Raw genomic sequence first — 22123 nt, 5'->3', positions numbered from 1 at the left:
GGTCCTGGGCTCAAGCCCTATGTCCGGCCCCGTGCTCTGTGGGGAGTCTGCTCTCCATCTCCCTCTGCTCCTCACCCCCACTTATGTTCTCTTGCTCTCTCTCTTGCTCAAATAAATTAAAAAAAAAAAAAAAAAAAGAATTCATAAAGTTCAAAAGGGCATCTACAGAAGTGAAAAGTAAATTTTCTTCAATCCTTGTCCTACACTATTTTCCTGCTCTGGAGGTAACCATTATTACTAGTTTACTATGTTCCTTCCAGAGATCAAAATGTACTTTAAGATTAATACTCTTATTGTTTTAGTAAGTGTTGTCCTTTTATTTTTTATTTATTGTTATTATTTTTTAAAAATTTTATTTATTTAATCTGACAGAGACAGAGACAGTGAGAGAGGGAACACAAGCAGGGGGAGTGGGAGTAGGAGAAGCAGGCTTCCCACTGAGCAGGGAGCCCGATGTGGGGCTCAATCCCAGGACTCTGGGATCATGACCTGAGCCCAAGGCAGATGCCTAATGACTGAGCCACCCAGGCGCCCCAAGTGTTGTCCTTTTAAATAGAGCCAAGTCTAGTGATATTTTTTGCAGCCTTTATTATAACTTTACTTTGCAATTATGGTTGGAGTGCGAATTACATGTCAGTCCTGGAAATGTCTTGAAATAAGCTTTTTGGTTGTACACTTTTATTCTGTTGTTTTTAGAAACACAGGGTTTTTTTTTTTTTTTTGTTTCAAATTGTGCCCTTTTGAAGTAAAACAGAATCTAAGTGGAAAAAATTTTTTGGGAATATGGGTAGTTTGAATCTTTATTCATTTCTCAATGATCATTTTTAGCAAAATATTTTTATTCTTTGCTTTGCAGTTTTTGTATCTTATGAATAGAACATTATATTATATTTTTAGGCATATAGCCTTAAAATTTTTGAATCTTATTAGTTACAAAAGTAATTGAGCCTGGGCAGTGTGTCAGTTGAAAATACAGTAGTCCCTACTTACCTGCATTTTCGAATTTCACAGTTTCATTTACTTGCAGTCATCTGTGGTCTGGAAGCAGATGATCCCTATTCTGACATTTTTCAGAAGTTCTCTAATAGCACAATAGTATGTCACAGTGCCTCCATCATTCACTTATCTCATCACGTAGGCCTTTTATCATCTCTTATAATTATAGGAAGGGTAAGTATAGGGTAATATTTTGAGAGAGATATGACATTCACATAACTTTTGTTACAGTATGTTGTTATAATTATTCTATATATATTTTTAAGGATTTTATTTATTTATTTAACAGAGAGAGAGAGATTACAAGTAAGCAGAGAGGAAGGCAGAGAGAGAGGGGGAAGCAGGCTCCCCGCTGAGCAGAGAGCCTGGTGTGGGGCTAGATCCCAGGACCCTGAGATCATGACCTGAGCCGAAGACAGAGGCTTAACCCACTGAGCCACCCAGGCATCCTATAATTATTCTATTTTAGTATTTGTTATTGTTGTTAATCTTTTTACTGTGCCTAATTTATAAATTAAACTTGATCATAGGTATATATGTATCTAAAAAAACATATATCTAGGGTTCAGTACTATCCGATAGGATTTCAGGATTCCACTTGGAATATGTCCACTGCATAAGCAGGACAACTGTATACAGGAAGCAAGTTGTAAAAGGCTTTTATTGTGTGAAACACAATGTAAAAATATGTCTAATTTTTGTGAACTTGGCATGTATAATATTTTTCCCTAATTTTTTAAGGTGTTGAACTTTATTTTTTTAATATTTTATTTATTTATTTGACAGAAAGAGAGCACAAGCAGGGGGAGCAGCAGAGGGAGAGGGAGAAGCAAGCTCTCTGCTGAGCAGGGAGCCCTGTGTGGGGCTTGATCCCAGGACCCTGAGTTCATGATCTTAGCTGATGGCAGACGCTTAACTGCCTGATCAACCCAGGCGCCCCTTTTTCCTTAATATTTAGTATTAAGTTTCTGTTAACCTCTGTGGTAAAAGTTCTTTCTGTTGAAGAACTAAAAACTCTAATTAAAAAATGGGATTCAGGAATTGGAATCATGAATATGCCTTTGTAAATATTTTTTATATTTCACCAAAACAAAATAGTAAAGACAGTTCTCCAAATAAAGAACATGTAAGAGACATTTAAAAATCTTAAAATGGTAATAATGGATTCTGGGTTATTTCCATTCCTCATTCCTTATTTGCTAACAGCTTTTCAATGAGGTGAGTTGGAAGTTTTGGGGTTTTTTTGAAATAACATGTAAACTTCTGCTTTATTGAAGGTAAACTGTGAGGCGCTGTGTGTGTGTGCGTGCGCACCTCCATCTTAAGAACCAGCGTGCATTTCTAATCTTATGACTCAGAGTTCTTAACCTTGATCTCCATTTCATACTTCCTTTTGGGTCTCACTATAATCCTGAGGTACATAGTACCTGGAAGCTAGAGACAGAAGAGGCTTTGCATGACCATTTCTCACTTATTCCATTTGCCATCACAGAGTAGCTATGTTCTCATTCCCTCCCGACAAGAGGCTTATTATGTAATCCCCTCAGTGGCTAATTAGCACGTTGGACCTCGAGGTATTCCAGCTTGCCTCCACAGTTTGTCTTATGTGTGCCCCTGTTCTTGTCCTACTACATAAGTCTAAGGTAGCCCTTTGTCTCCGCTTCCTTTATCTTCCCCAGGGATTCATTTCATGAATCTATTTTTCTGCTCAGCTTTCTGCTTTATTTCCTTTTCATTGTACCTTCAGATTCCTTTTTTTTTTTTTAATTCAAAATCTGTGATTCCTTGAAACTGCAATTCTCAGCAACTAATTAACTGTAGAAAGGTGTTTAGGAGTAAATCTGCATGTAGCTGAATTTTATAAATGAAGAGATCTTGTGATTAGGGAGAGATTTCTGCAATATTGGAAAAACTAATTTTTTCATCTTGGGATTCCTCTCTGCTTTCTATACCTTTTGCTTCCTTAGGAATAATTACCTTTGTTTGGTAATCAAGCATGGAGAGTGGTGTGTATGTGAGCACGGTGTACCAGCCGGACTCCGACACATGCTGAACAGTGTGGAAGGTATTCTATTTTCATTGCGTAAGTAGCTGTGGGAGGATGGAGCATTACCTTGCCAGGCAGCACATCCCCATCAGTTCTTTCAGCTCATAGGGTGATGGATGTGGGGTTACATTTTCGATCCTGTACAGAATAGATGGTTAACATATATTTGTTGACTGACAACATTAGTGCCAGTACTTCAGAACTGATCCTATAAAGGGGAAGTTACGAAAACTTTTTAGTATTTATGACAAAGGTAGAGTTTTGAGATTATTGTGATGATGTGGGTGTGGTAATTAGAGGTGAGAGCCTGGAGATGGGAAGACCAATTGGGGAGCATCTGTGAAAGTTGATGAGTCAGTTGATGAGGGCTGGACTGGGATGGTGGCTGTGGGAATCAAAACAGGTTTGTTCCTTACCCTTATAGAGCTTTAATCCTGGGATTGATGGAGACCCAGCAAACTGTCAATTCAAATATAGTGAGATAAAGTACACATTTCACCTAAGCCTTGTGGAATCTATTCATAACACTTGCCTGTAATGAATTATTTTATTGTTGGGTGCAATATAGTGATTTTTTAAAAAAGATTTTTATTTATTTGGCAGACAGAGATCATAAGTAGGCAGAGAGGCAGGCAGAGAGAGAGTGGGGGAAGCAGGCTCCCTGCTGAGCAGAGAGCCCAATGTGGGGCTCCATCCCAGGACCCTGGGATCATGACCTGAACCAAAGGCAGAGGTTTTAACCCGCTGAGCCACCCAGGTGCCCCAATATAGTGAATTTTAAGATTAGTTTTATCATTTTTGTCCATTTATTAATTGTCATTCTTGTTTAAAGACAAGCATTCATTTTCTAACTATTTTTAAATTAAACTTTCACCAGAAAAAAAGTGCTGGATGCACAGAGGAGGGGAACTTACCTAGCTTAAGGGGAGGATTGGAGGAGTTAGGTCAGAGAATACTTCTAGAGGAAGAGGCATTTGTCGTGGACCTTAAGGGATGATGCGTCAGACTTGTCTGTAAGAACATCTGTGATGAAAGATACAGAAAATAAATCCTCTGGAAAAACAGGAAAAAGTCTCAGGAAAGAGCACTTTGTTGGGGAGTCAGGAGAACTGTCTTTGCTCTGATACTTGTGTAGCCATGGGAAGTCACTTCTTGCTGGGCTTCAGCTTCCTCATTTGTAAAATGTAGAGTATCTGATGAGGTCTTTGAGGGTTAGCCTTCTAATTTAACTATGTTAGCTTGGTGTGTTTACCACAGTCATATCCTGTTGAGTGTTTGCTCTGCAGCAGCTCTTTGTTGGAGTCTCAGAAGGGAGAATGGAACCTGCTGCTGAGGATGGGGAGCCCCTGTTTCGCCAGCATTACATTTTCTGGTTAGCCATAAGTTGATAGAGCAGTTCATTCAGTGGAGAGAGGAGTTGGCCTTGGGGGGTGCTGAATTAGATTTAGCAATAGGACAATCTTTAAGTTAAGGAGGTACAAGAAGAGTAGAGTCCATGATTTGTTGTGAAAGGAATGATAGTACCAAAGTTAGCATCAGGGTGGGAAGCCTGTTTTTTGGGGAAAAAGGTGATGAATTCTTTGGGTTTTTTTGGATGTGAGGTAAATTTAGTGTAGAAATCTCTAGATGTAGGGATGTAAATCAGAGGGAAAGACCAAAAGGAGATGTGAGAGTTATTAAAATAGAGGTAACTTAACATTGTCAGAATAAAAGCACTTTTGAAGAAGAGAATAGGGAGAAAGAACTCAGGGTTGAAAATTGAGCTTTGGTAGAGGTGCCTTTATGGGTTCACCTCCCTTACCCCTCATTTTCCTAAGGAGAAGAACCAACATAAGTCTAAGAGGATGGGGGTGATCCAGATTGCCAAGTGCTAGCAACTTGGGAGAATGACTTGTTCAGAAGGTGTCTGTCCTATGATAGGTTCTCCAGGAAGCAGATGGTGAGACAGAGTTGGGATTGCAAAAGGGCTACTGAGAAGAAACACCTATGGGGGGAAAAAAGAGAGAAAGAGGAAGCAGAATTGGGAAAAGGAAGTTATCAAATTGTGATACGGACCTGACAAAACTAGGAACAAATGATATCACCATCTTGCTCGGTCATTGGCTGAGGAGCCTAAACGTGTCTGCCACAGAATCCTTTTGAAAAAGCAATTTCATGAGATTGATAAGGATGGGAGCCATATTATGGGGGCCATAAGGAGACAGTGATCAGAAGAGGGGACAGCAACGATAAACCTCAGATTTGTGATGTTTATCATCACTTTGGGTGTATACTGTGTCTTCAGATTTTCTTTTGGAGTAGAGTGTACTAAATTGAACGACCTAATTTTTCTCTCTTCTGTTACAGTGTTCTCTCTCACAGTTGCTTAATTCTTACTGAGTCCCTTCCTCAAAAATCTCAACTTGAAAAAAAAAAAATCTCAACTTGAATTTTGAGGAAATGGATTGCTTTACTAGACTGCAGGTCAAATGAATTATGCCTGCTAGTTCTGGTGGCATGAATAACTAATGGGGGCATTGGTTTTTACTCTAAAAATGATCTGAATTAGAGATTCCAATTAAACAAAAATGCTCTCCAGTAGAATATAGTGGTAGTACAATGAAGTAAATTCAAAGACTTAGATCTAGATAAAAATGATGGAGAAGCAAACTAAATTAAAGAGAGAGAGACATAAGAAAATTCTTAAATAGGGCTCATTTAGCACACATTTGTTGATCAGGTACTTTATTAGGCTTTGGTATTGTACAGTTGGATAAAATATAGATCTTCCCTTTACAGAGCTTACAGAGTAGTGGGAGAGATAGATACACTTATTGGAGTTAAATATTTTTATACATGATTTATCTTAAAACATTTGCTTATGCTGTAATCCAGCAGGAGGGAGACTGGAATCTAAGGAAGTTGTCCCAGATTGGGAGACTTTGTTGCCCATCATGTGGCTTCTTTAAGAGGCATGGCAAAGCCTAGTTCTTTGTGATGACTGAACTGAGTTAGTTTCATCAATTCTATATTCCTAGAGTGATCTCTTCATATTTTTATAATTTTTTGTAATTTTATTGGTGTTCCCTGGAACCTCCAGACATACTTAATTTTTAAGTTTTCCATAAATATAAGAACTTCACTTTTTCTGATTATAAAGATAATATGTAGAATATTCAAACAATGCGTTGAAGTATAAAGGCAAAGTTAAAAGTACCCAAAATTCCACCACCAAGGGCAGATGCAGTTAACTTTTCAGTGAATATCTTTCTAACATCTTTTCTGTTTCTTCCACCGCTTTTTCCTCCTTCTCCTTGCTCTTTATGCATATACACATGCATGCACACAGTTGCATATACACAAACATACTCATCCTTTTATATAAATGGGACTGTATTTCATATACTTTTTAAACCTATTTTCTTTTTATTCTTTTTTTTTTTTTTAAGGTTTCTTTTGTTTACTTGACAGAGAGAGAGAGAGAGAGAGAGAGCGAGTGCGAGAGCAGGAACAGAGGCAGGGAGAGTGGGGGAAGAGAGAAGCAGGCTTCCCGCCCAGTAGGGAGCCCGATGTGGGGCTTGATCATAGGACCCTGGGATCATGACCTGAGCTGAAGGTAGACGCTTAACAGACGGAGCCACCTAGGCACCTCTGTAACCTATTTTCTTAAAGAGGTGTTAGGGTTATCTTTGCATATCACTCCTCATAGATACAGACAGCATTCTTAATAATGGCTATAAACTATTTCACTGTGTTGATGCACCATGTTTTATTTAACCACTTTACTATTGTTAGATATTTGAGGTGTTTAGATGCTTTCAACCAGTAAAGTTGTTTGGTGGGAATTGTATTGTTGGTACAGAGGGGTAGGAAGAAATGCTAAAAAGCTAACAAGGGCCTGATTTGTCGAGTGGACTTAAATATACAGATGAGATACTTATTTGGTTTTTTACTTCTGTAGACTTTTTTTGAATTTTAGATGAGGGAATAATGTGGTATAAGCAGCACTTAAAGATTAACTTAGTAAGGGGCGCCTGGGTGGCTCAGTCCTTTAAACATCTGCCTTTGGCTTAGGTCATAATACCAGAATCCTGGGATGGAGTCTGCTTTGGGCTCCCTGCTCAGCGGGGAGTCTCCTTCTCCCTCTGCCTCTGCTGCTCCCCGATTGTGCTCTCTAGCGCGTGCTCTCTCTCTGTCAAATAAATAAATAAAATCTTCAAAAAAAAAAAAAAAGATTTATTTGGTAAAAGTGTCTAGTATTGCATTTAGGCCTGAATCAACATTGAGTTGGAGATTTCTGAGGTTGAATACAGTAAAGATAATTTAAGAGAAAGCAAGCAAGATTGAAACAGTGATAAGCAGGATGAAAGGATATTGTCAGGAAAGGGAAAATGACTCTATGTGGTAAGGGGCAGGACTTCTATTAAGACAATGCTCTTAAGGCAGGGCATAATACTGGTAGGAAATTGGTCATTCTGCTTCATTGTTAGGAAGAGTTTTCTGGTAATTTGCCATTAGCTTGAAATTTTATAAATCAGACAGGAATTTTCATGTTTTTTTTCCCTAAAGATTGCTTATTATGAACTATAATTCTATAATTGTGTTGGTTCAGATAAGCTTATTGGAATAGAGATCCCCACCCCCCTTTTCTTCAGTGTTGAAGTTTGCCCATTACGCACATCCTGTAAAGGGAAACTGTGTGACTTGTGGGGGGGCACATTTCAGAGAACCTTTATAATCTCTACATCTTGGGAGGGAGGAGGGTAAAGATTATGCACTCATGTGTGTTAAAACACTGCTTAGTCGTTCGTCATCCTTGGTTTTGTTTTCATGATAGTTGGAGTAAAGTGCTTAAAAAGGGTAAATGGCAAACCACTGAATAGGAACAGACCAATGAACAGGGCTCATGCAGCTAATTAGTCATCTCTCTTCAGCAAAGGCCCTGCAGAGGCAATAGTAGATATGAAAGGACTGGAGAGATGGGTTGTTGGCATGGATATGGATCTTTTATTATAGTAACAATAGTTTATTCTTCAAATCAAGGGAATGAGAGCAAAGTTGCTTAGCAATCATGTGGGCGCTAGAAGAATGGCCTTTGGAAGCAGGCATTTGAAGTGGGATCAATTCAACTTTTTTGAGAAACTTGCAAACAGCCTGATTAGAGTGATTCATGGGCAGTCCTCATGCAAATCGAGAACTTGCAGCCCTCTTGTCCTGATTGCTTTTGTCCTGATCTATTTTCCAGCTTCCTCATCTGGAGAGGCTAGCACTTCTTGGAACTGGTTCCCCCAAAGATGGCTGCTAGGAGAGGGGCTTCCTGAGAGAGAATGGTTCCAGAGTTCTAGGCATGTGTAGTTCTTTGCCACTGGATTTAACTTGGCTCCACAAAATAGTGCCAGACATCTTATTGGGTCCTGGAGAACTGATTAGGTAGGGCTAGGCGAGTACCAGTCCATCAGTGCACCTTATCTACAACATGCATACGTGGTCACAGGGTATTGGGCTCTCTGTTCTTCCAGAAACAGAGGGCAAGTGGCAAATGTGGAAGGGGCATCAGAACAGGAGGCTTGGGTTCTGGCCCAGTTTCACTACACATAAAATTCTGTGATTTGGGGATATCTCCAAACCTCTGACTCAGACTCTTCATCTGTAAAATAGCAATAATACCTACCTTTCCCTGGGGTGAGACTAAAACCACCAATGGACGATGCCAGTCTACTCTAAAAAGCATAAAGTACTATACAAGCTTACGGAGTGTTTACTTCTTACTAGTAGTTTGTATTCTGGCCTTTAAGATTTTGATTACTTTATACATTTTTTTATTAAAAAACTTGAGATACCATTCAGGGTTTTAAAAAAAATTGCTGATAATTAAAAAAAAAAAAAGATTTCATTTATTTATTTATTTGAGAAAGAAAGAACACAAGAACAGGAGGAGAAGGAGAAGCAGACTCCTCACTGAGCAGGGACCCCAATGTGGGACTCTACCTCAGGACCCTGGGATCATAAACTGAGCTGAAGGCAGATGCTTAACTGACTGAGCCACCCAGGCATGCCACCCCCTACCTTTTTAAAAGATTTTATTTATTTATCCTGATAAAATTTTTTTTTTTAAAGATTTTATTTATTTATTTGACAGACAGAGATCACAAGTAGGCAGAGAGGCAGGCAGAGAGAGAGGAGGAAGCAGGCTCCCTGCTGAGCAGAGAGCCTGATGTGGGACTCGATCCCAGGACCCTGAGATCATGACCTGAGCCGAAGGCAGCGGCTTAACCCACTGAGCCACCCAGGCGCCCCTGATAAAATTTTTTGAAAAGTTTTAAAGATAGCACACTTTTTTTTTCTGTTTTATTAACAAAACCTTTTCAGTTATCTATTATTCAGTTTGTTATTTTGTTTGACAAAGACTTCCCTATTCTAGGCCATATTAACAATGAAAAAAGCCAGTTTATAATCAAATTGTAGTGCTTTTGCTTGAATTCATAAAGCAAGTTTGGGTTGACAGTTAAGGATTGGTCTTTAAAAAAATTTTTTTTTAGAAGCAGGTTTAACACCTTATTCTGCAGTGAGTGTGCTCAGTATGAGCAAATAGGTAGCAAAACATTAAAGCATTATAAAATGGTAAGTGGCAAACCACTGAGCAGGAACAGACTGCATGAGCAGGGCTAGCGCTCAGATCTTCTCTAGGGTCATTGTTACTATTAAGTGTTGTCTCCCTCAGTTTGTTTAACTAAATAAAATAAAGAAAGGCAGTTAAGAAAATTCTAGAGAAGTCTAGAGTTCAAATCTAAATCTTCTTTGGTGGGATCACTGAATTGAACTAAGCACCTACACATAAAAAGAGCATTGTTTACTTTAGAGACCTAAAACTATGATGTCCTTTATTACTAGAGAGTGTTGGACCAGGGATTACAAAACCTGAATTCTAGTCTCTGTTCTGCTAAGTAACCTTAGTTAAAAACAAAACAAGAGAAATTTTATGTCTTTAAGCCAGTACTTATCAACTATAGGATGAGGAGGATGACAATATGGCAGGTAAAGCTCCTGCCAGGACTTTAGTTGGAAGATCTATAAAACCCGAAGGCAGAGAGAGAGGGGTGTGGGAGAGATTGGTGTATCCTTTTTGTACCTTTGGGAGTTTGCATTGATCAACTACTTTTCTCATGTTACTCCCCTATCTAAAAGCCTTCTAATTGCCCTTTTCTGTCCAAAAAGCTCTCCATATTTTAAGGCCTAGATTACATATCACTTCCTCTGTGAAGTCACTTTAACACACATTGTTTTTCTTTTCTGAACTCATTGATTGTCCTTACATCACACTCATCTGTTAATCATGGTAATTGCTGTGGAAATTGCCTTCCTTTTATACCTATCTCTAGAGAGTGGATTAATGTGAAAGAAAAAATATAGACTTCGAAGTTAAATAGATCTAGCTGTATGATCTTATGTCAGCCACTTTCTAAAAATACATGTTTAATTTTTTTTAATAGAACATTTTTGATTAGATAAAATTTTTTTCAAGCTTAAGAAAAAGAGGAGGTGCAGTGAAAAGTCTTCCTTCCTCAGGTCTACCACCAAGCTAGTCTTTCCCCGACTGTTACTAGTTTTTTATATATTCTGCTAGAGTTTTTAATTTTTTAAAGAAATAGAACCTTTATTTATCTATTTTTAAGATTTATTTATTTGTCAGAGAGAGAGCCCAAGGAGGGGGAGCAGCAGACAGAGGGAGAGGCAGGCTCCCTGCTGAGCAAGGAGCCTGATGTGGCTCTCTGGCATGGGATTCCAGGGCCTTGGGATCATGACCTGAGCTGAAGGCAGACACTCAACCTACTGAGCCACTGAGGTGCCACTCTGCTAGAGTTTCTTATTTTTTCTTTCTTTTTCTTTTACATAAAAGATGGCACACTAAACATAATCTTAAGCATATTACTTTTTTCACTTATCTTAGAGATCTTTTCATATCACTAGATAGTGAGCTTCCTTATTGTTCTTAATGTTTTATGAATGCATCATAATTTAACCAGTGGTTGGGAATTTTTACTCGAAGTCCCAAATGATTTCGGATTTGAATGACCTTTGAGCCTTTTCTGAGAAAATCACTCCTTATTTCTCTAAACTCCTATTTCTATGGTGCTTTACAGGTTTTAAGCGCTTTATGTACTTGAAGTTGATCCTCACAAAACCTCTGTGGAAGTAGGTAATTTACTCTGTAAGTTTTACTAGGTAAATAGAGAAAGGAAATATCTATTTAGGTTTCTGCTGACTGCGGTACAAGATTCTTCAGCAAAAGCTCTACCGTGCTCTTTTCATGTGCTCTACTATTGGCAAATAGAGATTTTGCTTGAGAAACACAGCCTGCTTTGTAGGGGCTGATAAAAGTCTTCATTACTTCATTTATAACCATTTGTGAATTTACTTCCTTTCCTTTACTTACTTCCTTAAAACCAGTAGAGCATGTTGAAAAGGATCTCCAGATAAAGGAAGCTTTGAGAAACAAAACAAATATAGAGAGAAGATATGCAAATATTCTTTTTATAGGTTACTTTTTTTAATCTTAAAAAATCCTAACTGAAACATGTGTATGCAGAAAAAAGTGACTTGCTTAATGGCATTAAGATGAATGTGGTTCTTCAAGTGATTAAATGTGTAGGGCTGAGAAAAGTAGGTAGTATTTTAACCTGGAATTTAACATTTGGTAAGATTCTCTGTTAAAGTACAGCCAGAGCTCTATAATTGACCTGTACAGAATGCACAAATGAAAACGGGAGGGATTTAAGTTTTACTGTAAAACTTTCATTTAATGCAAAATGAGGTTAGTACTCAGAGAGCCCAAACTGCTACTTGAACTGCCTGAGTATTAATTATGAGCTCAGGTTATGCCAAAACCAGTAACGCTTTGTATATGGAATGCAAATTTTCTACAAAAGACTTTCAACCATTTTGGTGACTTCTGAGATATTTTTTCAATAAATTTTCTCCTATTTCTTCTAAACCAGGCCCTTGGTTTCTTTTTTCTTTTTGTATTTATTTTTTTTTAATACTCATGCTGAAAACAGTCTAGTATCCTAGGATTTTAGAGATATTTGGACACTTAGCGATTGCTAAATAATGTTTGGTACCTTTGTATATTAACTTGGCCCTTTGTGTTGTAACAAGTGAGAGAACACTGGAGCCCAGAAAGGTATGATTGGCCCTGGTCAGTCACTTTGTCCAGAACCCTCAGCTGCAGCTGTCTGGTTCCACGTTCTTTCTCAGACAGCTCTCACTGACACTGCTCTACCTGGGGAATTTAATTTTGAAAACATTGTTTTGGCCCTTCCCAGCTCTTTTTAATTTCTTTCTTCTTCTTCTTCTTCTTTTTTTTTTTTTTTTAAAGATTTTATTTATTTATTTGGCAGACAGAGATCACAAGTAGGCAGAGAGGCAGGCAGAAAGAGAGAGGAGGAAGCAGGCTTCCTGCCAAGCAGAGAGCCCGATGCCGGGCTCGATCCCAGGACTCTGGGATCGTGACTTGAGCCGAGGCAGAGGCTTTAACCCACTGAGCCACCCAGGCACCCCCCCCTTTTTTCTTTCTAATGTGGGCCAAGTAATAAAAAACTCTAAGGAATATTATAGTCACAGATATGTAAACATATTTCTTTTTAGTAGAGTTGACACACAGTGTCTAGAAGTTTCAAGTGTACAGCGTCGTGATTCACCTTCTCTATACTTGATGCTGTGCCCACCACAAGCGTAGCTCCATCTGTCACTGCCCAGCACTGTCACAGTCTTATTGACTGCATTCCTGTTGCTGTTCCCTTTATTCCTGTGTAGAGTCACAGATCTGGCGTGGAGCCGGCTCATTGTAGGCACGTAAAAGAGACTTTTTGAAGTGAGCCAGAACTGGGGAGGGAATGAGGTAACAACCAAGTGAGGAGCAGGCAGGCGAGCAGTACTCACCCAGCATTTGTTAGCTCATTTCTCCATCTTTTTTTCCTAGGGCAGGGAGCAGCCAGTAGTGCTCAGACAGTGAAGCTGCCATGTGTTGGTTTGTGGATGCCTTTAAATGACTTTCTTTCCCCCTTAGGTCCTTTCCCATAACCTGTGCACAGTGCTGAAGGTTCCACATGACCCTGTTGCCCTTGAAGAGCACTTCCGGGACGATGATGAGGGGCCTGTTTCCAATCAGGGCTACATGCCATATTTAAACAAGTTCATTCTGGAAAAGGTATGTTTCTGATGTCTTCTTGCTTTCAGAGTGGTTTGGTTTGCACATTTCAAGTGGGCCCCAGAGCCTCTTGCTGGTGAGTTCGTTCAGTAAGGATTTTAGGTGTGATGCATCAGGAGGATAAGTCAGTCAGAAACGAAAGAAAGAATGGGAGACTGACATTTCCTATTTCTTCCTCTTCACTGTCTTCTTAAAGTTGGTTTGGTATTTTGCAGCTTGGCTCATTTTTTGAAATTAAGAACTGTACTTTGTATTAGTCTGTAATGTTTCCTTAGAGTGCTCCCCCCCCCTCCTTTTAAAATTCTGGTTCCACATGTACTGGCAATGATTGTTAAAGCATGGGTGTGTTAGGGTAAAACATGAATACCAAAGGTGATATTAATTATCTTTACTAAATAGCTATTGTACAGCAAAGTTTTCATCATAGACTTTTCAGGGTATTGCTCAGATGCTCCCTCTGGGGTATATAATGAATAAAGATGCTGCAAAAACCTGTTTTGTGTTTGGAAGCCAAATATAACCTATTGGCATTGCTGCCATGTTCAATTTCTCTTCTGGTTTGGATAATTAAAAATTGACAGAAGAAGGTGTTGAATTTAATGTACTTCTATTTCTATTTAGAAGAAAATAAACGGATGGCACCTTCAAATAATTTAAAAAAATCGGTGATTAAAAATTATGAAAGGTTTCGTATGCTTATTAAATAGGCAGTTAATACAAAAATATATGAAATAAAAAGTGAATGTCTCTTTACTCTTTCTAGTCTCACACTCCATGAGTAACCACCTTTAACAGTTTGGTGAATATCTTTGCCAGTCTTTTTAAATATATGCATGTAAATATCCCTGTACATAATACATAGTGTTTGTTTCCATAGGGCTTGGATCATGCTATACATAAACTTCTTCAAATTGTTTTTTTTTTAATTTTTAATTTTTTATAAACATATATTTTTATCCCCAGGGGTACAGGTCTGTGAATCGCCAGATTTACACACTTCACAGCACTCACCAAAGCACATACCCTCCCCAATGTCCATAATCCCACACCCCTTCTCCCAACCCCCTTTCCCCCAAATTGTTTTTTTTTAACTGAATGATATATTAGTGTCATTTTTCCATATTGTCTAACTTTGTTTAGGTATGAAATTAATTATATATTCACATGAATGGCTGGGAAATTCCTGCTTTGGCTATTTATAACACCAAGCATGAAATTTTTGGATATATCTTAAAAATGCCTTTCAAAAAGTGACAGTGATAATACTTTTAAATTAAAAAGAAAATACATTTAGGGACACCTGGCTGGCTAAGTCAGAGGAGCATGTGACTCTTGATCTTGAGGTTGTGAGTATGAGCCCCACATTGGGTGTAGAGAAGACTTAAATAAATAAACTTAAAAAAAATTTAAAAACTATATTTTCCCATCACCTAAATACCACAACTATTTATGTATTTTTTCCTATGGTTTCTTTGGATTTTTTTATTGCTGTATTTGTATACATTTTTTATATTCAATATCTTTTTATAATAGTAAAGTACAGTAATTAAAATTTATGAGAATAAGTTAAGTTAGTAGTTTGGAAAAGGTCAAGATGTTGGTCAAGGTTCTTTTAAAAAGTCTCATGTTTTAGTGTGCCTGGGTGGCTCAGACGGTTGAGCATCTGCCATCAGCGCAGATCATGATCCCCGGGTCCTGGGATTGAGCCCTGTGTTTGGCTGCCTGCTGAGCAGGGAGCTTGCTTCTCCCTCTCTCTCTCTGCCTGCCACTCCCCCTGCTTGTGCTCTCTCTCTTTGTCAAATAAATAAATAAAATTTTAAAATATAAAAAATCAGATTTTTCAGAAATTTTATTGCAAAGGTTGTCAAGATTACAATGTTTTCATTTATGTAGGATTCTTTGTACCTGTGTCTATTATTCCGTATCAGTCTCACAATACAATTTTCTTTCTTCTTTTTTTGTTTTTTAAGATTTTATTTATTTATTTGACACAGAGAGAGAGAGAGAGAGATCGCAAGTAGGCAGAGAGGCAGGCAGAGAGAGAGAGGGGAAAACAGGCTCCCCGTTGAGCAGAGAGCCCAATATGGGGCTCGATCCCAGGACCCTGAGATCATGACCTGAGCAGAAAGCAGAGGCTTAAGCCACTGAGCCACCAGGCACCCCACAATACAATTTTCTGCTCTTTATTTGTGTTTGTTTTATGTGTATATGTGCTTATATGTGTTTTAAGTATTCCCTGTAGAGATGATAACATTGCTTTGATCATGCCTAATTATTAGGAAAATAAGAGAAATCTACCATAATGAAATACAAGATTTAATAAGGCTCACAGAAGCCACAAATTATGTGATTCCACTTATATGAAATGCCTAAAATAGGCAAACAAATAGAGATAAAAAGTAGATTAGTGGTTGACAGAGGTTGAGGGGAAGTTGGAATGGTGAGTAACTACCAATGGGCTTGGGATTTCTTTTTGGAATGATGAAAATGTTCTAGAATTAGATAGTGATGGTAGTTGCAAAACTTTGTGAATATATTAAAATCTATTGAATTGTACACTTTAAAATGCAAGTTTTATGGTATGTGAATTATGTTTCAATAAAAAAATTGTCTAGGGTCGCCTGGGTGGCTCAGTCAGTTAAGTGCCTGCCTCTGGCTCCAGTCATGATCCAGGAGTCCTGGGAATGAGCCCTGCAGGAAGCTCCCTGGTCTGTGGGAAGTCTGCCTCTCCCTCTTCCTCTGCTCTACCCCTTGCCTGTGAACTTTCTCTCTCTCCCCCTTTCTCTGAAATAAATAAATAAATAAATAAATCTTTAGAAATGTTTTAAATCAGATTATATGGAAACTGATTTGTGAGGTCTCAAAATTTCATATGATGCTGTACTATTTTCTGGAGCTTTTCCTGGGTGCTGTTCTGTTCATTGATGAGGTAGTTCATTTGTGCTCTGTAGTTGTATTATAAGTAAATATGTCTTAAATTCCACAAATATTTGATGCCCTGCTGTGTGAGTGTGTTTAATCTTAAAAATTAAAGATAGTCAGTGGCACCTGGGTGGCTCTGTTGGTTAAGCATCCCAACTCTTGATTTTGGCTTAGGTTGTGATCTCAGGGTTCTGAGATTGAGCTTTCCCTTGGGGTCTGCACTGGGTGTGGAGCCTGCTTAAGATTCTCTTTCTCCGGGGTGCCTGGGTGGCTCAGTGGGTTAAGCCTCTGCCTTCGGCTCAGGTTGTGATCTCAGGGTCCTGGGATCAAGCCCCACATCTGGCTCTCTGCTCAGCAGGGAGCCTGCTTCCCCCTCTCTCTCTGCCTGCCTCTCTGCCTACTTCTGATCTCTGTCTGTCAAATAAATAAATAAAATCTTAAAAAAAAAAAAAAAGAAAGATTCTCTTTCTCCCTCTCCTTCTGCTCTCTACCCTCCCCCCAAATTAAAAAACAGTCAGCAGAATTGTGTCTGTTATTAAAATGTAGAATGTACTGGGAAGTATTCAGAAATCTGAAAATTGCCTTTTCAGTGCTAGAATTTGTGTAGGGTGGGCCAGTGGATAGAGAAACATGGTTTCATGTCTCAAAGTGCTGTACCCTAATACTGCATTTTGTTCTTGTTGGTGTAACTTTCATTAAATACCTTGAATTTTAAGCTTTAAAATGTTTTTTCCTTTAGTATTTAGGTGTTTTAAAGTTTTGTAATGGGGGGAGCAAATATAGCAGTATTTAAAAAGTTCAAAATTAGCTACTAAGTTTGGAGAAAAACTTACTCAAAATGAATGAGGATATGATGAAACAGTAAGTTCTTGTTTATTATTGCTTAGCCACCTGGAGTGGAATTTTGCCAGTCCTTCAATCCAAATAAAACAGCCAAGGTTTCCATGGTGTGGGTTTAAATTGAAAAAGATTAGTGCCTTGTTTTGAAACTTGGTTGAAAAAGTGCCAATAGTGACTGGAGAACGTTAACATAAAGTTTAGAGATTCTAATTAGTTATGCAAAAGAAATAGAAAATAATGATTAAATTTGCAAGATGTGATAACATATCTGTGTGTGTCATACATATACATATACATAAACACACACACACACACACACACACACACACACATACACATCACACACTATCTCATTCGATCCTCATGTTAATCCTGTAATGCATAACTGGAATTCTTACTCCCATTTAACCTAGGAGGAAGCTGAGCATAAGGTTGCCTAACTAATAAGGGTTAGAGAGATTTTAAACCTAAGCCATTTAATTTCTAGATCAGTGTTCTTTTAACTGTACTGTTGAGGGATTAATTACTTCCTTTAAGAATTATTGTTTTTCCAATTATGGGGTATATAGGGGAAGGGGGAGAGGCTTAAAAGCTATTCTGACAAATCTCAAACTCTGTCAGCCTCTAGTTTCTTAGGTTTTTTTCTCAAAAAACACGAGTTTTAACATGAGTCTTTTCTCATAATTAGTATCTTGTGTTCTTTAGTGTTCATTCTCATCACATTTTCTCCAGGTGGTTTTAGAGGTTTTTTGCCTTTGTCTAGGTTAATTATTCTGAAGGGGCTGGGACTGAGAGATAAATTATGTTGAAATTCACTTTCTAAAAACCAATTTTTCCAATTGATTTCTGTATTTGCTTTCAGAGATAATCATATTTCTGTTGTTCTTCATGATGACAGGATTTATTTTCAGCTTTCCTGAGACATCAAATGATTAATATGCCTGTGTTCTTGTATCAATTATTTTGCCTTCCCAGAGTGTTAACTTTTATTTTTTTACTTTTTTGTTAAATTTCTTCTTTAGTAAAAAATGGGATTCTGTGAACATTTAGGAAGAATGTTTTTGTGAGCCTCCCCTCTTCTTTTTTTGCAAAGAGATGTTATATCTGGATTATCTGACAGTAAATAATTGAAGAAAGCAATATATTTGTTACCTTTTTACTACTGAGCCCTGATAGATTACATCAAAAGGTAATTCTGCTTCAGCATATTTATGTAGCAATCTAATTCTCTTATGAGATTTAATAACTTGTTAGGCTTTTGGGTCTGAATCATTTTCAGTTCTTTTTCCTGATTCCACATTTTAAGGGTTGTTCTGAGCTATTTATGACTAAAACCAATAGTAATCTGTTAGCAAGATGCCTAGTCTCATTGGGGAATTTGCTGCTTTCCTAGAAGAATCCTTTTCTTGGGCACCTGGGTGGCTCAGTGGTTTAAGCTGCTGCCTTCCGCTCAGGTCGTGATCTCAGGATCTTGGGATCGAGTCCCGCATTGGGCTCTCTGCTCAGCAGGGGACCTGCTTCCCTCTCTCTCTCTGCCTGCCTCTCTGCCTACTTGTGATCTCTCTCTGTCAAATAAATAAATAGAATCTTTAAAAAAAAAATCCTTTTCTTTTTTGCTTTTGGCTTTTTGGAAACATACATACACATGGAAGAAAAGCAAAAAGAAATGTTTCGGTTCAATATAATGTCCTTTCTCTAAAGGCTAGTAGCATCTGCATTCTGTTTTCTAGGCTGACATACCAAAAGCTTGCTGTTCATGTCAGTTCTAGTTCTTCCATAAAATGAAGTTTCAGATTTCTGTTGCTTGAATCCGTATATCATCAGCAATCAAAATATCTTCAAATGGGTGCCTAACAACTGTCATTCAGTAGGAAGTCCTACTGCTCTCAACTACCCAAAACCATGTTTTTGTACAGATTTTTAAAATTTATTAGCCTGTGTTATTTTTTCTTTCATTGTTGCTTAAGAGTTACGTAGTATTATTTTGGCATAATGGTCAAGTCAGACTCTATATTTTCATCACATTTGTGAAGTTATACAGCACTAAGGACTTTTTTTTTCAATTTTAATTTTTTGAGAGGGGGAGAGCATGTGTTTGAGGTGAAGAGGTGGTTGGAGAGGGACAGAGAGAGAGGGAGGGAGAGAATCTTAAACAGGCTCCATGCCCAGCACAGAGCCTGATGGGTGCGGCCTGATCTCATGACGCTGAGATCATGACCTGAGCGGAAATCAAGAGTTGGACATTTAATTGACTGAGCCACCCAGGTGGTGCCCAGCACTAAAAATTTCTGGTGAAAAAAGAGGTTAAATGCTGAAAATTGTGGATGACTTTATGCCACTGGGTACTGTGGCCAGCAATATAAGAGTGACATGGTTTAAAGAAATACTGTTTTTTAAAATAAAAGCCTTAGTTAAAGTGTATAATTCAGTGGTTCTTGGTATAACCACTTCTTTTTTAAGATTTTATTTATTTGTCAGAGAGAGAGTGAGCACACAAACAGGGGGAGCGGCAGGCAGAGGGAGAGGCAGGCTTCCCGCCAAGCAATGAGTCTGATGTGGGACTTGATCCCAGGATCCTGGAATCATGACCTGAGCCAAAGGCAGATGTTTCACTGACTGAGCCACTCAGGCATCCTAGGGACTTTAAAACAAAAAAACAAAAAAAACATTTATTTGTGTATTTTAGGGAGAAACACGAGTGTGAGCAGGGGGAGGGAGAGAGGTAGACAGGTAGACTCCTGCTGAGTGGGAGCTTGACATGGCTCAATCCCAGGACCCTGAGATCATGGCCTGAGCTCAAGCCAAGAGTCTGATGCTTAACATACTGAACCACCCAGTGTAGTGTAGTGTAGTGTAGTCACTTCTTTTGTGCAGACAACACCATAGTCAATTTTAGAATATTTTCTTTACCTTCCTTCAAAAAAACTGTATCCATTAGGACTCACTCTCTCCTTCCCCACACTCCTAAGAAACCACTAATCTATTTTCTATTTCTATAGATTTGCCTATTCTGGACTCATAAATGTGAGGCCTTTTGTGTCTGCCTTCTTTCATTTGGCATGTCTTCAAAATTCATCTACATTGTAGCATTTAATGGTACCTCATTCCTTTTGATGGCTGAATATTTCATTAAATTTTTTAAAAGGATCTATTTATTTTAGAGAGAGTGCATGAGGGTGGGGAGGGGCAGGAGAGATAGAGAGAGAGTCTTAAGCCTAATCCCTGCAGGTGGAGCTCAATCTCATGACCTGAGCTGAAATCAAGGATCAAGAGCTTCCCTATGACCTTGCAATTGTCTATGGGGTATTTACCCCAAAGATACAGATGTAGTGAAAAGAAGGGCCATCTGTACCCCAATGTTCATAGCAGCAATGGCCACAGTCACCAGACTGTGGAAAGAACCAAGATGCCCTTCAACAAACAAATGGATAAAGAAGATATGGTCCATATATACAATGGAATATTATGCCTCCATCAGAAAGGGTGAATACCCAACTTTTGAATCAACATGGATGGGACTGGAGGAGATTATGCTGAGTGAAATGAGTCAAGCAGAGAGAGTCAATTATCATATGGTTTCACTTAACTTGTGGAGCATAAGGAATAACACAGAGGACATGGGGAGTTGGAGAGAAGGGAGTTGGGAGAAATCAGAGGGGGAGACGAGCCATGAGAGACTGTGGACTCTGAGGAGCTAACTGAGGGTTTTGGAGGGGCGAGGAGGTGGGAGGTTGGGTAAGCCTGGTGGTGGGTGTTGTGAAGGGCAAGTATTGCATGGAGTACTGGGTGTGGTGCATAAACAATGAATTCTGGAAGACAGAAAGGAAACTTAAAAAAAAAAAAATGGACGCTTAACTGACTGAGCCACCCAGGCGCCCCTCTGCTAAATATTTTAAACAAGTGTTCTGATTAATTCTTTATATCAGCTCCATGGGTTAAGTACCATCATCACTGCCATTGTAAAGACAAAGAAACTGGGCTTTGGGTTACATTACTTGACTCAGGTCACCCAGCCGCTAAGTGGTATTCAATGACTGTATGATAATTTTGTCCTGTGGCTTTATAACTATGCCATTTTTGGTGGGCTTATATTTTATTTTTTTCCACTACTCTTATAAACAATAGTGACTATTCTAAGTAAATTATTATCTGACTCTGATTCTCTTTCTAGGATAGATTATTTGAAGTATAATTATTGATGGGAGAGTATGAATACTTTTAAGATTTTATTTATTTATTTGACAGAGAGAGAGAGAGAGAGATTACAAGTAGGCAGAGAGGCAGCAGAGAGAGGGTGATGCAGGCTCCCTGCTGAGCAGAGAGCCCAGTGTGGGGCTCGATCCCAGGACCCTGGGATCATGACTGGAGCCAAAGGCAGAGGCTTTAACCCACTGAACCACCCAGGTGCCCCGGGAGAGTATGAATACTTTCTGAGAAAACAATTTCTATAATCAATTTCCAAAGCATCAAACTGGCCAATTTCCCTATCTTCTGAGGACTGTGTCTGTGCCACAGGAACTTTAGTCTTGAGCTGGTTTGGATGAGAATTCTAGTTTAGAGAACATGTGTGTTTAGTTTTGTAAATACTTTAAGTCTTTTAGTTAGAATTGAGGTCTATAAATAGCATCACTATCTTGTATGGATTTTAGTGAGAAGGAAATATGTTGAAAATGAGAACAACTCTATACACTTCTTTCTAGGGTATTATCTTCCATTTGGATACCTTGAAACCACTGGCAGCCGTTATCAGTTTTTTAAAAGATGTGAGACTTTCAATTGATTATGTGTGATGTAAACTGGGATTTTGGAGCAGTTTGTAATCTTAGATGAGATGGAGTATGGAATCATAGATTTCTAGACCTTTTATAGTTAGAATAGACCTTGAAATCTTCTCAGTGTATAGATTTATTTTAATCTCGCAAGCATTAAATATTGAGCCCGTATCCTTCAATGGCTTGTGTTTTTTAGGTGAAGCCCAACGTCCTTATCATGGCATGCAGAGCCTGTTTGATTTGGCCTCTGCTGCCTTCTCCAGCCTCCTTTTCTTCCTCTCCCCTTCTCGTTCACTTCAGTGCAGTTATGTTGGTCTTCTCTCTTCTTCTCTCTGTTCCTCATATTACCAAGACCCTTCC

At 38.6% G+C, this 22123-nt stretch overlaps 1 protein-coding gene across 2 annotated transcripts in view; it reads left to right on the top strand.

Annotated features, from left to right (window-relative positions):
- Positions 1–22123, top strand: part of SWAP70 (switching B cell complex subunit SWAP70) — a 68003-nt gene that overhangs the window by 11291 nt on the left and 34589 nt on the right. The window contains exons 2-3 of one of the 2 annotated variants that reach the window (XM_059408466.1): positions 2964–3061; positions 13089–13229. In XM_059408466.1, the coding sequence (XP_059264449.1) occupies positions 13197–13229 (33 nt within the window). In that variant the 5' untranslated portion in view covers positions 2964–3061; positions 13089–13196. The remainder of the gene's footprint in view (positions 1–2963; positions 3062–13088; positions 13230–22123) is intronic. The other variant, XM_059408457.1, reaches the window with a different exon arrangement.

The sequence above is a fragment of the Mustela nigripes genome, chromosome 1, assembly GCF_022355385.1.
Source record: "Mustela nigripes isolate SB6536 chromosome 1, MUSNIG.SB6536, whole genome shotgun sequence".
Lineage (NCBI taxonomy): Eukaryota > Metazoa > Chordata > Mammalia > Carnivora > Mustelidae > Mustela > Mustela nigripes.
The sequence above is the reverse complement of the archived record's forward strand: the minus strand, read 5'-3'. Positions and strand labels throughout refer to the sequence as shown.